Source organism: Macaca fascicularis, chromosome 1, assembly GCF_037993035.2.
Source record: "Macaca fascicularis isolate 582-1 chromosome 1, T2T-MFA8v1.1".
NCBI lineage: Eukaryota > Metazoa > Chordata > Mammalia > Primates > Cercopithecidae > Macaca > Macaca fascicularis.
The window spans coordinates 228,847,643-228,863,166 of NC_088375.1; the positions used below are offsets into that span (position 1 = coordinate 228,847,643).

General features: G+C 55.4%; 1 protein-coding gene across 13 annotated transcripts in view; it reads right to left on the reverse strand.

Moving 5' to 3' along the window:
* KCNAB2 (potassium voltage-gated channel subfamily A regulatory beta subunit 2) overlaps window positions 1-15,524 on the reverse strand; it is a 108,353-nt gene that overhangs the window by 61,465 nt on the left and 31,364 nt on the right. For 7 of the 13 annotated variants that reach the window (XM_005544957.4, XM_045387995.2, XM_005544955.4 and 4 more), the window contains exon 2: window positions 267-395. In XM_005544957.4, the coding sequence (XP_005545014.1) occupies window positions 267-343 (77 nt within the window). In that variant the 5' untranslated portion in view covers window positions 344-395. Of the gene's footprint in view, window positions 1-266; window positions 396-5,607; window positions 5,916-13,895; window positions 14,009-15,524 lie in introns of those variants that run through there. The other 6 variants (XM_065530692.1, XM_074022194.1, XM_065530689.1 and 3 more) reach the window with 2 other exon arrangements.

The following is a 15,524-nucleotide window of genomic DNA, read 5'->3' on the forward strand; positions in this document are numbered from 1 at the left end:
GTCAGGGACAAGAAAGGAGTCTACTCTGGCTCAAACCCCCTGGAAAAGTTTTGCTTTTTCTTTCCTACTTGGGTTTTTAAAGCCCCTGCTCCTTTCTTGGAGAAAACGCTCACCGGCGTGCACCTCGAAACCCCGTGGAAGGCAGAAGCCTGTGGGCCCTGCTTGGGCCCTTCCTCCTCCAGAGGGGAGGACAGTGGCCTTGGGAACCCCTCCTGGAGGCAGGACTGACCCTGGGAGGGGGCCTGAGTGAGGGGGTGGGAGGTCACCTGTAGATCATCCCGGGGGAGCCCGTCTGCCGCAGGGAGAGCCGAGCCGGGGAGCCCGTCGTTGACTCTGGATACATGGAGCCAGCCTCACTTGTTCAGACCTGCTGGATTTTTTACAGTGGGAAAATTCTGGAAGAAAAGCAAAATAAGGGAGGGGAAGAGGGTGGTGGTTAAAAAAGATCAACCAGGTTCGGCCGGGAGACTCTGGGATCACAAAGGCCTAGGAGACTGTCTGGGTTCAGGGTATCGGGGAGCCCCTCAGCAGACAGACAGACAGACAGACAGGCAGGCAGACAGACAGCAGGCAGGCAGGCCCATGGGCTCAGGAGGGACTGGAGAGCAGGTGACAACTGTGAGAAGGGTTTCCACACTCCATCACTGCACATTCCCACCCTACATGTCGTGGGGATCCTTCCACACCAGCCCAGCTGTTGTTCTGAAGCCGCAGGTATAGGTTCTGCTGCTCACATGGTGCAAAAGAGACCGCCCAGGGGGCATCTGTGTACTTTCTGAGCTCCTGAGTGCACTGCTGTCCCCCAGGGTCATTGTTGACACTGTCCCTTGCCCTGACTCGAGCCCAGTGCAGCTTCCTGGTGCTGCCACTGAGCTCCTAAGTCAGGCAGCTTGTCAGATGCCACTGATGTCCCCTGCTCCTGGGATTCCTGCCCTTGGGCAGCCCCTGCCCTGGAGTGTGGGCTGGACCTAGCAAGTCGCTTCTAACCAGCAGAACATGGCAAAGGTAATGGCAAGACTGCCACTTCTGTCTTGCTAGAGACTGTCCCTCCTGGCTCTGATGAAGTAAGCTGCGGTGTTGGAGAGGCCCGTGGGGCAGGAACTGAGGGCAGCCTCGGGCCAACAGCTGGTGAGAAGCTGAGCCCTCAGCCGAACAGCCCAAAGAAAGGAGTCCTTCAAACGAACAAGCGAGCCTGGAGGTGGATCCTTTCCTACCAGAGGTTTCCAAGGCGAGCCCAGCCCTGGCCAGCACCTCGACTGCAGCTCAGCAGTCCCAAAGCAGCAGACCCAGCCCTGCTCTGCCCCAACACCTGACCCACAGGAACCAGGAGATCCCACTCTGGGCGGTTTGAAGATGCAGGGTTTGTGAAGAGCTGTTACAGCAGCGTTGATACTGGGTACGGCTGCCAACATCCAGCCGTCCACCCACCTCTCCGGCTTCCACCCTTGGGCTGAGCCACCGCTGTCTTTCACCTGAACTCCTGGGTCTCCTCCCAGTGGCTCCCCCCACCGCCTCCTGAACCCTCTCAGCCCTGCGCGCCTTGCTCCACCTGGCTGGCTGCTGGCTTGGGGCTTCTATTTCCAAAGCGAATCTGGTCCCATGCTCTTTCCTCCCTCTCCCAGGCACTGCCCCCCAGGACCCTTCGCTCTGCCACCTGACCCTCGGCCCAGGCCCCTGGCCTTCCCAGCAGGCTGAGCTCACACTGCCTGTGGACCCTTGTACTTGCGGCTCCTTCTACTGGCTGCACCGTTGCCACAGTGCTTCTCAGCGCCATGAGCCCCGACTGTGAGGCTCAGGGGTCCCTGCCACTCCCCAGCCGACACCACGCCCTTGCTGCCTGCACACGGGTCTGTGGTGCCCCAGTTCCCTCTCTGGGGGGGTGCGTTCCAGGAGGGCAGTGGTTCTGTGGGTCTCGCTCGCTGCTGCACCCCCATGCCTGGAACGGGGCTCGGCTTCTGGAAGGACAAAGGACCCCTGATCCAAAATAATGTGGTCCCGCACCCACGGGCAAAGGGATGGCCTGGGCTCAAAACACAGCCCCGCCCGTCCACAGCAACCCATGAAATTGGTGGGAAACCTGACACTTAGCCAAGTGGTGGATTGGCTTTGTTTTTCCCCCCTCTTCTTTTTCCCCAGAACAGTGACCTCCTGTCACCAGGGAGCCGGCGTCCTCGGAAGAAAAGCAAAGTAAGGGAGGGGATTCACAAACAGCCTCTGTCCCTGGGGTCCAGGCAGCGCAGGTCTAGGTCTCCCTAATAACAGAGGTCTCCTCTGAGTGGGCAATGTGAGCCCATGTGCAGACCTGCTAGTAAAACGGGACCAGCCTGGAATACTAGCACTTTGGGAGGCCAAGGCAGGTGGATTGCTTGGGCACAGGAGTTCGAGAGCAGCCTGGGCAACATACAGACTTTTTTTTGTAGAGACTCGGCCTCCACAAAAAAATAAAAAAATTAGCTGGGCGTGGTGGTGCATTTCTATAATCCCAGTTACTCAGGAGGCTGAGGTGGGAGGATTGCTTGAGCCTGGGAGGTCGAGGCTGCAGTAAGCCATGATCGTGCCACTGTACTCCAGCCTGGGCGATCCTGTTTCAAGTAAACCAAAATGAAAACCAAAAACAAAGATAGAAGATGCAGAGAAGATCCAGCACCATGCTAACCTCAGAGGAAGTGGTGGGGCTTGGTGACGATCCCCTGGAGTTTTATTCTTAAAGACCCTCATTCAGGCCAGGCACGGTGGATCACGCCTGTAATCCCAGAGCTTTGAGAGGCCAAGGCTGGTTACCTGGCTTTGGGGTGACTGAATCCCTGCAGTACTGGGGGGCTGGAGGGGCCTCCAGGGCAGCCTCTCTTTGAGCCCATTAGCAGCTCACGCGTTTTGCTCTTAGATGACTCAGAGGCAGGAAATCAAATCATCTCACTAAAGCCGTTAAAAAACCGTCGTTAAACTCCTAAAGATGCTGTGCTTTTGATCAGAGGACAGTGCATTTCTTCATGCACGGAACACTGGCTGAGCACTACTGCTGTGGGAGGCTGCCCCTATAAGCAGTGGAGTTCCTGCCCCCAGGCTCCCCTGAATAGCTGAGGGACGTGGACAGGAAACCAAGGCTGCAGAGTGGAGGGTTCTGCTGAGAGCAGAGTTGTCTCCACAGCCCGTCCCCAGGGAGCCCCCATGGAGGCTGCATAAGCAAATATGGCCCATAGGAGGCAGGATGTCCTCACACTGGCTTGCAGAAGGGGATGGGAGCTGGGATGCCTGTGCCTTTAACAGGGTGTGTAGCCCACCCCACACCTCGCTCTCTCTTGGGTCTAGCTGCTGAGCTAACTTCCAGAATTCCGGAATCACAAACTCAACTTGGGTTGGAAACAGTGCAGGGACTGAGTCACTGGTTCCATGAATGTGGGGTGGGGTCCAAGAATCTGCATTTCTCATAAGTCCCGGGTAACGCTGATGCTGCAGGCCCAGGGACCATGCTTTGAAGACCCCTGGCCTGGAAGCGAGGTCGAGGGCCAGGAGTCTAAGCAGGCCAGAGCCAGCCTGCTGCCTCTTTTGTAAATAAAGTTTTATTGGAACACCTCCATGTCCGTTTGTTTATGAATCCTCTCAGGCTGCTTTTCAGCTCCAAGGGCAGGGCTGAGGAGCTGCAATAGACTGGCTGGCTGGCAAAGCCTAAATTATTTACTACCTGGTCCTTTACAGAAAGAGTCTGTGGGCACCTGCTCTATGACATCTTCTCTCCCAGGCTCAGGGGACACCTCGCAGCTCCTCCCTTCCCACCCCACCCTCAGCTGCCACTGCTGCTTCCCAGACCCCTGAGAAAACACAAGCAACCAGAAGCCACCTTCCCCAGATAGGGACGCGATCCGTGCTCAAAGCCTCCTGCCTTCCTTCCTGTGGCTACCCAGTGAAACGGCTCCACAGTGTCCACGGCCACGTGGCCGCCCCCAGCCCCACACCCACTCAATCCCATTCCTCCTTCTTCAGGAGGCATTGCCAGCTGCAGCCAATGAGTTATTTCTCTCATCTCCAAAGAAAACAAAAAGCACAGTTTCTGTTTGTGTTTTTTTTTTTTTTTTTTTCCCTGAGACAGAGTCTTACTCTGTCGCCCAGGCTGGAGTGCAGTGGCGTGCTCTCGGCTCACTGCAACCTCTGCCTCCTGGGTTCAAGTGATTCTCATGCCTCAGCCTCCCGAGTAGCTGGGATTACAGATGTGCGCCACCACGCCTCGCTAATTTTTGTATTTTTAGTAGAGACGGGGTTTCACTATGTTGGCCAGGCTGGTCTCGAACTCCCGACCTCAAGTGATCCACCTGCCTCGGCCTCTCTAAGTGCTGGGATTACAGGCGTGAGCCATCTCATTTGGCCTAAAAAGCACAGTTTCTTAGACCCACTTTCTTCTCCACTGTTTCTCGCCTTCCATTCACAAGAAAATTCCTCAAAAAGTTTTCCTTCAATTGTCTGCGATTCCTCTCCTTCTTCCAGCTCATAAACTGTCTCCAATCAGCCTCTGCCCTCACCACTCCATGGGAGTGGCACTTGCCAAAGTCGCGGTAACCTCTTCATTGCTAGGTCCAGTGGTGCCCATCGTATCAGGGCGACAGAGGTGCTGCCTGCGGCTTCCCCAGCTCCCGGGACTCCATGCCCCCCTCCCATCCCTCTGGCCACTCCTTTTCAGTCTCCTGGGCTTCTTCCTGCTCCTCTCTGCTCCAGCGGCTGCCCTTGTTCAGGCCTTGAACCTCTTCTTTTCCATCCCCATGAAACCCCTCAGATTTCTGCCCATCTCATGGCTCTGAACCCTGTCGCTATGCTGCAGACTCCACCCTGTGAACCCCAGAGCTGTTTATTCCCTGCCTGTGTGGCTCAGTTATGAGGGTGGGGAATGTGTGCCTCGGATTCCCGGGTCAGACACTGAGCTCCTGACTGCCCTCACTCCCAGCCCAGTTCTTCCCAGGGTGGTCTCAGCTGAGTAAAGAGCTCCCCACCCTCCCAGGTGTCAGTCCCACCCCCGGGAGTCACCCTGATTCCTCCCTTCTTCCCATGTCCCGCCTCCCACATCCAATCCAGCCCTGGACCAGGGGCCCGTGCCTCTCCCTGTCTTCTCCCAGGTCCAGGCCGCCACTGGCTCTCATGCTGCTCCTCCCAGCGTTCCCTGCGCCCACCTCCACCCCAACTGGCCGATTCTATGCAGCCAGGGTGATCCTCCCAGAACATAAGCCAGATTATGTCACTGCTTTGCTCCAAACCTTCCAACGGCTTCCATTCCATTCAGAGCCAAAGTCCAATCTCAACAGTGGGTCCACAACCTTTCTAGCCACATCCCCCTGCTGAGTCCCTCACACACCGGCCCCTGACACACTGGCTCCCTGGGGGTCTGTGAACCCAGCAGACAGATTCACTCCCACCTCAGGGCTTCATGCACTCCCCCTCCTCCTGCCCGAATTCAACTTCTGACCACCACGGTCTGCCTGAGCCCCCTCCCACGTTTGCCTCTTTATGCCAAGGTCACCTTCTCATGGAGGTCTTCCCTGGACACCTCCCTCACATCGCAGTCCCCGTCTCCCCCATGCTCCCGGTCCCTCCCCTGGGCTGTTTCTCCCCAGCACCTGTCACCTGCTCACAGGCCTTCTCCTCCACCTACTCATCTCGTTTATGCTGTCTGCCCACCAAGATGCCGGCTTCGGGAAAGCAGGGAGATTTGTCTGCTGGTTCCCAGCTGTGCCTGGCACCTAGTAGACACGGAACAGGTATTTGTTGAGTGAATGAATGAGTGGGTGGATGCCTCTGTGACCCAGCCTGCTGAAGGCCAGAGCAGAGACAGCACCGGAGAGGCAGCTGGGGCTCGCGGTCTGCGTTACTGCAGGTACACGGCCCACGGCGCTGGGGACGGGCTCGCATGTGGAACAAGGGCAGCTTTCTCCGGAGGGTGCAATGCCCGCTGTGTCCAGTGGGGGTGCTCAGGGCAGCTCCAGGTGCAGGGACAAGTGGCACCGCTGGTCACTCTGGGGGAGGCGTCCCTAGGAGGCCACCTGTTCCACTCCCCACCCCTCTGGACTCCGAGAAGTGTTGACCTGAGGTCAGGCTGTATCTGTGCTAGCAGCCAGCTCTCCAGCCTGCAGCCACAGGCGGGAACTGTACGCCCTTTGATGACCACTTTACAAGGAACTGCGGGCCACGAACACAGCCTCTGTGTCATTCCTCACCAGGGTTCCACCACCTTTGCCACCTCCCAGGGGAGGAGGGGATGGTGAGATTTCCCCACAGCCCCCGCTTTGCATTTCAGGATGTAAGACACACAGAGGCAGAGCCCAGAGTCCACCTTCTTGAGCTGCAGACGCCACTGTCCAATCAGGAGCGACTGTATCGGCCAAGCAGCCAATCCCTGTGGAGCCAACATCCTAAGGGGGATGCTGTGAGTTCCAGGCTGGCGCAGTGGCTCCTTCAGCACAGAGGGAGGCAGACACGGCTAAGCTGGGTGGCCCCGGGCTCCCTGACACCGCCGGGACTTGGGATAACAGGCTTCAGAAACCGCTTGCCAACACACCAGACCCAAGAGGGGAGCCTAGCAGCTGAGGGGGTGCAGGGCCCAGGGTCCAAGCAGGGAGCCCACAGGCTAGGTCCCTCCCATCAGCTCCACTTCCACTTGGTCTGCGCATGACCTGGAGCAAATCTTCCGGATTTAGATTTGGAGAAACTGAAGCATGGAGCATTCACACAGGCCTGCCTAACTTCTCATGGAGCAAAGAGAAGCAAGATGTGAAAATGCTTGGAGCCCAGGAAGGAATCCAGTCATTAAATCCTCTTCCCCTTTACGTGGTTGGCTGACAAAGACAGGGGACCTAGGAAGGTCGGGAGGCTCCCTCTACGGGCATTTTCTTTCTTCCTACCAACTTACTACTTTGAAAACTTTCAAACCTCATAAAAGTGGAAATAATTAGAATAGCAATAAATACTCATATACTCTTCATCCCAATCATACACCAATTGTTTACCTCTTGTCTCACTTGCATGCATTCCCGCTCCTCTCCTACCCTTTTCCTCTCTCTCCACGCACATACGCACACACACGCACATGCATACATGCACAGGCATACACATGCACACACACCCACATGCACACATACACACATACAGGCACACATGCAATGCACATGCACACATATGTACACATGCACACACACCCACACACACGCACACACCCACACGCACGTGCACACCCACATGCACACATGCGCACACACCCACATGCACACACACCCACATGTGCACACACCCACATGCACACACACACTTTTCTCTGAACTGTCTGAAAGTGCGTTGCAATCCCCTGAGCTCCACTCCTCAATATCTCAGCACTCATCTGAGAGTTTTGTCTTAACCACACCACCAGCACTCTACCTAAGATACTTAGTTCAGTATCACCTGATCCTCTATTGGGTGTTCCCAATTATTCCAAAATAACTCCTACAGCTTTACAAAAATCTGGGATCCATTCAAGGCTCACAAATGGCGTTGGTTATTTCTCTCTCATCTCTCTCAATCTAGAAGCAACCCCCCATTTTTTTCGTTTTTGTTTTTTATGACACTGACCTTTTTTGAAAAGTTCAGGTCATCTGTCCTGCACACAGTCCCTCGGTTTGGATTTGTCTGACTGCAGTTTCAGGATTCAATTTAGCTGAACCTTTTTGGGGGGGTCTTTTCCTTCTCATGCATCCAGGAAGGGACGAACAAGCGAGTTTGCCCATCGAGGACAAGACCAAGTCTGGCCGTTTGGTTAAGGTGGTGTCTGCCAGGGCACAGCTCTTTCTTTTCTTTCTTTTCCTTCCCTTCCTTCCCTTTCCTTCCTTTCCTTCTCTTTCTTTCCTTTTGTTTTGTTTTCTTTCTTTTTCTTTGATGGAGTGTCGCTCTGTCGCCCAGGCTGGACTGCAGTGGCATGATCTTGGCTCACTGCAACCTCTGCCTCCCGGGTTCAAGCAATTCTCCTGCCTCAGCCTCCCAAGTAGCTGGGACTACAGGCGTGTGCCACCACACCCAGCTAATTCTTGTATTTTTAGTACAGATGGGGTTTCACCATGTTGGCCAGGATGGTCTCGATTTCTTGACCTCATGATCTGCCCACCTCGGCCTCCCAAAGTGCTGGGATTACAGGCATGAGGCACTGCACCCGGCCACAGCTCTTTCTATTTTTCGTGATTAACCAGGAATCACAGGGAAGGTTCTTGAAGGCTGTGTGAATATTCGGTTCCCCTATGACCCCCAAGTGGAGGTGTTTTCTCAACTGTAGTTTTTCTAGAAAGGCCAAATATGTTGCCAGTTTGGGATCTGAATGCAGAGTTGGTGAGAGAACAGGAAGCTGAGTTTATTTAAACACAGAAAGGAATCCTGGGGGTCTTGAACTGTCATGAAAGCCACAGCCCCAGGAAGGCATCGCTGGTGAGACACTTTCTGGGACTGATGGAAAGCCCACAGCACCCCTTTATGGGACTCTGGCTCCTGGGGCAAGCCTGGGTCATGAGATCTAGGGCCAGCAGTTTCCTCCCCATGCTGCCCCATGCCCCTCTCTTTCTTTTTTGAGACAGGGTCTTGCCCTGTTCCCCAGGCTGGAGTGCAGTGGCCTGATCACGGCTCACTGTAGCCCCAACCTATAGGGCTCAAGGGATCCTTCCACCTCAGCCTCCCAATTAGCTGGGATCACAGATGTGCGTGGCCGAGCCTGGCTAATTTTTGTATTATTATTATTATTATTATTATTATTTTTATAGAGATGAGGCCTTACTCTGCAGCCCAGGCTGGTCTCAAACTCCTGGGCTCAAGCCATCCTCCCGCCTCAGTCTCCCAAAGGGTTGAGATCATAGGCGTGAGCCACTGCATCTGGCCTGGGCTGGCAGTTTTTTGGAAAAGGTGGACCCATACATGATTCTAGGCAAGGACACACAAGGAAGAGCAGCCCCAGACTAAATGGATAAATGGAGCAAAACTCCCTGGGGCACAGCTAACCAAGGCAAGGGCCTCTCCTGGAGCCTCAGTTTCCTCATCTGCAGAATGGGAGGCCTGGGGCCACAATTTCTCTGTTGACGCTAATGGTAAATGACTATTATTTTGGGGGCAAATGTGCCCTGGGGGGTCTGAGTAGGAGCTCTGGGGGCACTGTCTCCGATTCCCTCAACCTTAGCGTCAAAGACGGAATCTGTACCCTGCCAGAGCCACTTGAACTGCCTGCATGAGCTGGGAAGAAGTCAGTGCACCCAGGTGAGAGGAAATAAATGAATGGCTTAAGCCAAGAAACCACAAGGGAAGGTCAGGACTGAGCCCAGGAGTCAATGACAGAGACACAAAATAATAGAAGACACTTTCTGATTTGACCTGGTGTGGGGACAACCTGTTATGGTTACCCACATGTTCTGGTTGAGGGAGCTGGCACCTGATTTACATAGGGAGGGCATGAGGGTATGGAAGGTGGAGTTACTGACCCCCAATGCCTCACTTCTCCCAGCATCCACGTCCTTTGCTGTGTGACTTTGCCGCCTCTCCCAACACACACACACCCCTACACACACATACAAATGTACCCACTCACATACATACACACACCTACACATACACACACACCTACACACACACACACAGAGAAACATACACACACATCTACACACATACGTACACGCCTACACACATACATACATATACACATACACACAAACACACATACACACACCCCTATACATGTACATACATGCATATACACATACCTACACACACATCACACATACCTACACATACACAGATACATACACATACACACATACCTACACACGTACACACATATAGACATACACACATATGTACACACATATACACACATATGCACACATACACACATATACACAAATACGCAAAAAGAGAGACATACATATGCACGCACGCGCGCACACACACACACATCAGAGGGGTGAATTCCTGGCCTTGCCCTCCTGTGCAGCCATGTGACTTGCTTTGGTAACTGGAAGGTGAGCAGATGCTTCAGTCACAGGAGACTTGCCCCTGAGCCTCTGCCATCATCATGGGACACACACGCCCCAGTCCACCCTGCTACATACGCAAGAGCCACCCCACCTAGACCAGACAACCCCAGCTTCTCTGTGACGTGGAACCAGCAGCTGCCCCATGAGTACGTGATAAATAAATGCTTGCTGTAGCCGCCAGCAGCATCATTATACAGAATCCACCTTAGCGCGTAACCCCAGGGCTCCAGGGAGCAAGTTCCGCTTTGATTGAATCTCCAGGGTCATACTTATCAACACTGAATTAGAGTCCAGTGGGTACCTGGAAACCTACTTCCAGTTCCTGCAAAAGGCAGTATCTCTTTATTGTAGATTCTGGAGTACAAAACATTTGAGCTGGCCGGAACTTTCCTTTAGTGAGAAGTCTTGATCCAAAGTCAGTACTTTGAGGCTGGAGAGGATCTCTCTCTAAGCTGAAATCTTACCATTGCAGACTGCACATGCTCCTCTCTTCTTTGGGAGCTGGTTGATGACATTATTCCAACCTCTTTGGGTGACTGAGGCGATCAGGCTGGGCTCCTGGGAAGGAGGTTAGGTCCAGTCAGTGGTTTCGATCTGGGCTTTGGAGTTGGCGCTGACTGGAGTTCTCACTCAGCCATGTGCTGGTCTATGACTTTGGGCAATTCGCTCAGGCTTCCCTGTGTTAGTTTCTCCATCTGTAAAATGGGATGATAACGAGGGAGGACTCAGTGTGCTAACAGGTAGGGGTGTGCTGCGGGGGCCGCAGGAGCTGGGACTAGCTTGTGTCCTGCCCTGGTGTCACATCAGGCACAGGTGCAGGGAAGACTCTGGCCCCAGGTCTGGGAGTGCCTCCTGGGGAGTCACTGACCACAGCTGCTTCCTGGACATCTGTGCCATCTGCATGACGGCAGGTGAAGCTGCTCTTGTACGGTGCGCCCTGGGCAGCAGAGCAGTCTTACCGGGAAAATCAGTGTTTGCGGGTCCTCAGCCTTGCTACAACACCTGCTCTTCTGGCTGCTGGTCTCCTTGGCTGTCAGGAGGCTTCTCTGTCTTTTCCACTTTCCTGGAAAAGGCTCATTTTTTTTTTTTGAGATGGAGTCTCTTCAGTTGCCCAGGCTGGAGTACAGTGGTGCGATCTTGGCTCACTGCAGCCTCTGCCTCCTGGGTTCAAGCAATTCTGCCTCGGCCTCCTGAGTAGCTGGGACTACAGGTGCACACTGCCACACCCAGCTAATTTTTTTTGTATTTTTAGTAGAGATGGGGTTTCACCATGTTGGCCAGGATGATCTTGATCTCTTGACCTTGTGATCCGCCCGCCTCAGCCTCTATAAAAGTGAAGGCTCATCTTTTAGAGATGTGACCAGCCACGCCCAAGTGTGAGCCCCCACCTCAGGGTGTCATGGCAGGACCTGTGGCACTTAGGCTTTCTGTGGCTGTGTCCAAATTCTGAATCATCCTGGAAGCTCAAAGCTTCCAGAAGACTGGCCTGCAGATCCCTGAGGTCTTAAGAATGATCACCTTGTATTCCTTATCTGTCTGCCAGGCGACTCAGACTCACAGCTTTCAAAAGGCCAACCCTAATACAATGGGGACAGTGGACACCAGGAGGCAGGGTCCCTGGAGGCCATCCTGGAGGTCGGTGACGCAACACCAACAATGGACTCTCCCCCAGATTCATCTCTGTACCCATATCCCGTAAGACTGCTGGGGGTCAGCTCCTCCGGGCGGGGAGCTTCATCTCTTTCCTTCATGGATGTGTCCCCACACCCAGAGCGGACACCAGCATGTGGTAATGCCCAGTGAACATCGCCGAAGGGATGGAGAGAGAGGGGCTGTTCCGGGCTGGGTGTGATGTCCTGGGTGTCTTCTGGAAGGCCTGGGGCAAGGACTCCAGCACCTGCTTGTTGAATTGATGTTATTTTGTATGTTGCTTCTGGAACCCTGGAGGTCCCCCATGCCAAGCCACCGAAGTATCTGCCGTGACTACTGTGTAACACAAAACCATGTTGTCTGTTCTGCGGGCCAGAGCCTGGAGGAGCCATGGCGGTGACTGTGCTTCCAGCGGAGACAGGAAGAGGTGTGCAACTGCTCAAAACCGCATGACACAGAAGGGCACTTACACAACACACACTTCCCCTCTCACCCAGCAGGCGCCCAACAGGAGCCCATTCCTTCCCTGAGCGGGATCTGATGGCAGAGGGTCGATGCTGCAACAAAGGCAGGTGCTGACTCTGAGTGCACTAGGGGTCATGACCCTAGGGGGTCGTCGGCCTGGGGGGTCATGCTGGGGGCCTGGCAGAAAGGCCCGCTTATCATAAGGATGCCCCAGAGGGTGGGCAGGGGTTGGGAGGTCAACATAACCCAGTTCCCTGACAGCTCCATCCAGACTTTGGCTTAGATGTAGCCAAAGAAATGCAAGAAGAACTGTGCAAACCTTACTAGAGATTGGAGATCCCAGTCAGGATTCCCTGTATTTGTCACGGAGAAACCTCAGTCTCTCCTCCAAACTCCTGAGGCCTGAGCCAAAGGGACCAGTGGCACAGTGACAGATATCACATGGTTCAGACAACAGCAGAAGCATCGAGATCTAACCACGGTGCCCAAGGTCATGACTGCCGAACGGAGCCTTTGATGGTACATCACATCAATGCCTCAGTAACAATCTTCAAGAAGATCACAGGCTAGAAATTTCAATCTCTTCAAAGCAATGTTCAATGCCGGTTCCCCGATTACAAACACCACAGGTCTAGACTTTTGCAAGAACAGTTCACATTCACATCTAATCAATGCTGCAATGAACAAAAAATAGACCACAGCCAAAAAATTCACGTGCCTGCCCTAGCTCCATCCTGCTTCTCAGTGACCATAGGTGGAAGGTACGGTGCCGTGCAGGGCCGCTCACCTGGTACTGGGTGGTGGGGACCCCAGCACTGCACAGACGGCGCGACTGGTAGTGAGTCAGGGCTGCTGCAGGCTGCTCACTCAGTAGCTGGCTGGGCCTGTCCCCTGCAGAGGCAGCAGGAGCCCTCAATGGATCGGAGTCCCCATAGCTGCCTGCCCAGGCCCCCGGCCTCCTCCCTTCAGCCATCCACACACACACACATACACACACACACACACACACACACTAATGTGTCCCCCAGGAGGCTTACAGCCTCCTCCCTCCATGACCACACCCAGCACCCATATCCTGCCCAGGGGAAGTGGAGGAGGCAAGCGAGAGGGGATGCAGGAAGCCATCACCAAGGAGCCCTTTGCCCTCCCCTCCGGGACAGTGACCTCAGGGCTGTGCAAGGGGCTACAGGGTGGGGGGGAAGGGGTCTGAGGGGTCTTCATCCCCCACCACTGCCCTGTGCTCCGCCCGAAGGATGAGGGGAGAGAGGAGGGACTGGGGACCCATACCATCCACGTGCAAGGCAGGGGCCTTCTCAGAGATGGGAATCCCCAGGCCAGGGCTTCCCGGGAGAGAGCAGACAAGATGGGCAGGGCTCTTCCCCAGAGCTGCCAGCCCTGCCCCCTGCAGAGGGACAGAGGTGGCCCCAGGGGCTCTCCATCTCCCGGCGTCTCCCTCAACATCGCCCCGGGGATGAAAGCAGAAGCCAGTGGAGAATGTGCGGCAGTCAGACGTCTCTGCTGGGTGCCAGGCCCACTCTGCCCAGCGGCAGCAACAGGAAGCAGTGAAGGGCTGGGCTGCATTGGGCAGGGTCAGCTCACCCCAGGCTGAGGCCCATCCCAAGGGGGGCACATGGGGCTCAGGCTGGCACAATTAACCCCGGACACTACGGGGGCACCTAAGCCCTGCTCAGGGAGCTGGGGCTGCCCACCCATCAGACAGAAAACCCATCCTGGAAAACCGGATCCCTGGAGCACCCCGGGTACCTGCTCCTGAACGGGAACAACCGGAGACAAGGCCATTTTCCGAGCACTCAGGGGAACGCCAGGTCACACATCTGCTGCAAAGCACGCGCCTTGGGACCACAGCACCCAACAGGAAGTTGGTGCAGCGCGTGCCAGAGCCATGCACTGTCGCCGCAGGGCCAAGAAGGCGTGGGGTGCTGGGGCGTGGCCTTTGCTCTCAGGCATGCGTAGCGCGTGACCCAGGTGGGAGGGCCCGACACCCCTGACCTTCCTGGCTGAGCAGCGGCCAGATGCGGCAGGAGGCAGGTGGAGGACAGGGAGCAGGTGGCTGTGAGGAGGCAGCCCAGGCCTGTACCCTAGCAGCCCCTCCGGAGTAGGAGGCAGACCTTCCCTGTCGGCCCAGGAGCCCCTTTCTCAGGGCAGGGGGTTCTGGTGATGTTGAAGAGCTCCCTCACTGCTGCCGACTGTGTGCCATGATTGGCCATGTGCCAGGATCGGCTGCCCACCTTTTACCTGAGTTCCCTCATCTGATCTTCCCTGCTGCCCTGGGAAGGGGTACTGCTGTCTCCCATGCCACAGGTAACAACACGGAGGGTCCGAGAACCCTGGACTCAGGGCTGGCTGACTCCAAAGTGTGCTCTGAGCTATGCAGTGCTGAGAGGCCCAGGGCAGTCTCTGCCACTCCATCTCTCATCTCTCTGCCAGGACACAGAGGGGGCAGCCACCTTGAGGGGACAGGTGGCCCTGGGGAGGATGGGCCAGAGGTAAGAGCACCCTCTGCGGGGGTTTTTCTCCCTCCCTGTGGCCTCTCCCTGCTCTGCATTCTTTCCTGGGGAGGCCCCTCCTCCCTCCCATGCCAGCTGCTGAGCCTGGGGCCAGGCTCTCTGGTGACTCACTCTGGGGACAACCCAAGCTCTTCGGGGTGCCAGGCAAAGGGAGGACTTGGGTGGAACGTGCCATCTCCCGTGGTGCCGGCCACCTGCACTGTGTTGAGTCCCTGGTCCCAAGCCACCCCCGTGTGATTCCAGGAGGGAGGCTGGCACCTCCTTTCCTGGCGTGGGCACACAGCTCTGAAGCCTACACCAGGGGAGCTGCTGTGTGTTCCCGGCAGGATAAAGATAAAACCGTGGTTAGGGGAGGTAGAAAGAGGAAAAGGAAGGGAAAATAAAACAGTTTGGGTGCTCAGAAAGAAAGCAGAGGTGCTGAGAGATAAACAGGAGGGAGAAGGGAGAAGGAGGAAGGCGAACTAATGGGAAAATGAAAAACAAAGAGAGAGGCGCCATGAGGGAGAGGTGGGGGACAGTGACCCATGTTGAGCCAGCTCTGGACCTTGCCCCCAGCCCTGGCCGCGACATGGTTTTTACAGATGGGGAAATCGAGGCCCAAGAATATTAAAGAACATCCAAGGTCGCTTGGTGAAATTAGTGGCAAAGCTGGAACCACAGTCTCGGTGTGTCCAGCTCCAAATCGGGGTTCTTTCCTCACACGTACCTTGACCTCCCGCCCTGGAGCCCCCCATGGACCTCTGGCTCTGGACAGGTGACCTCTACTGCCTCCCGGAGCCAGAGAACAGCCGTTATCTTCCTGGCCCTCAGCACGGAGATGTTGCCCTGACTCTCTGGGTCTCCAAACACAGACTGTATTCATGGC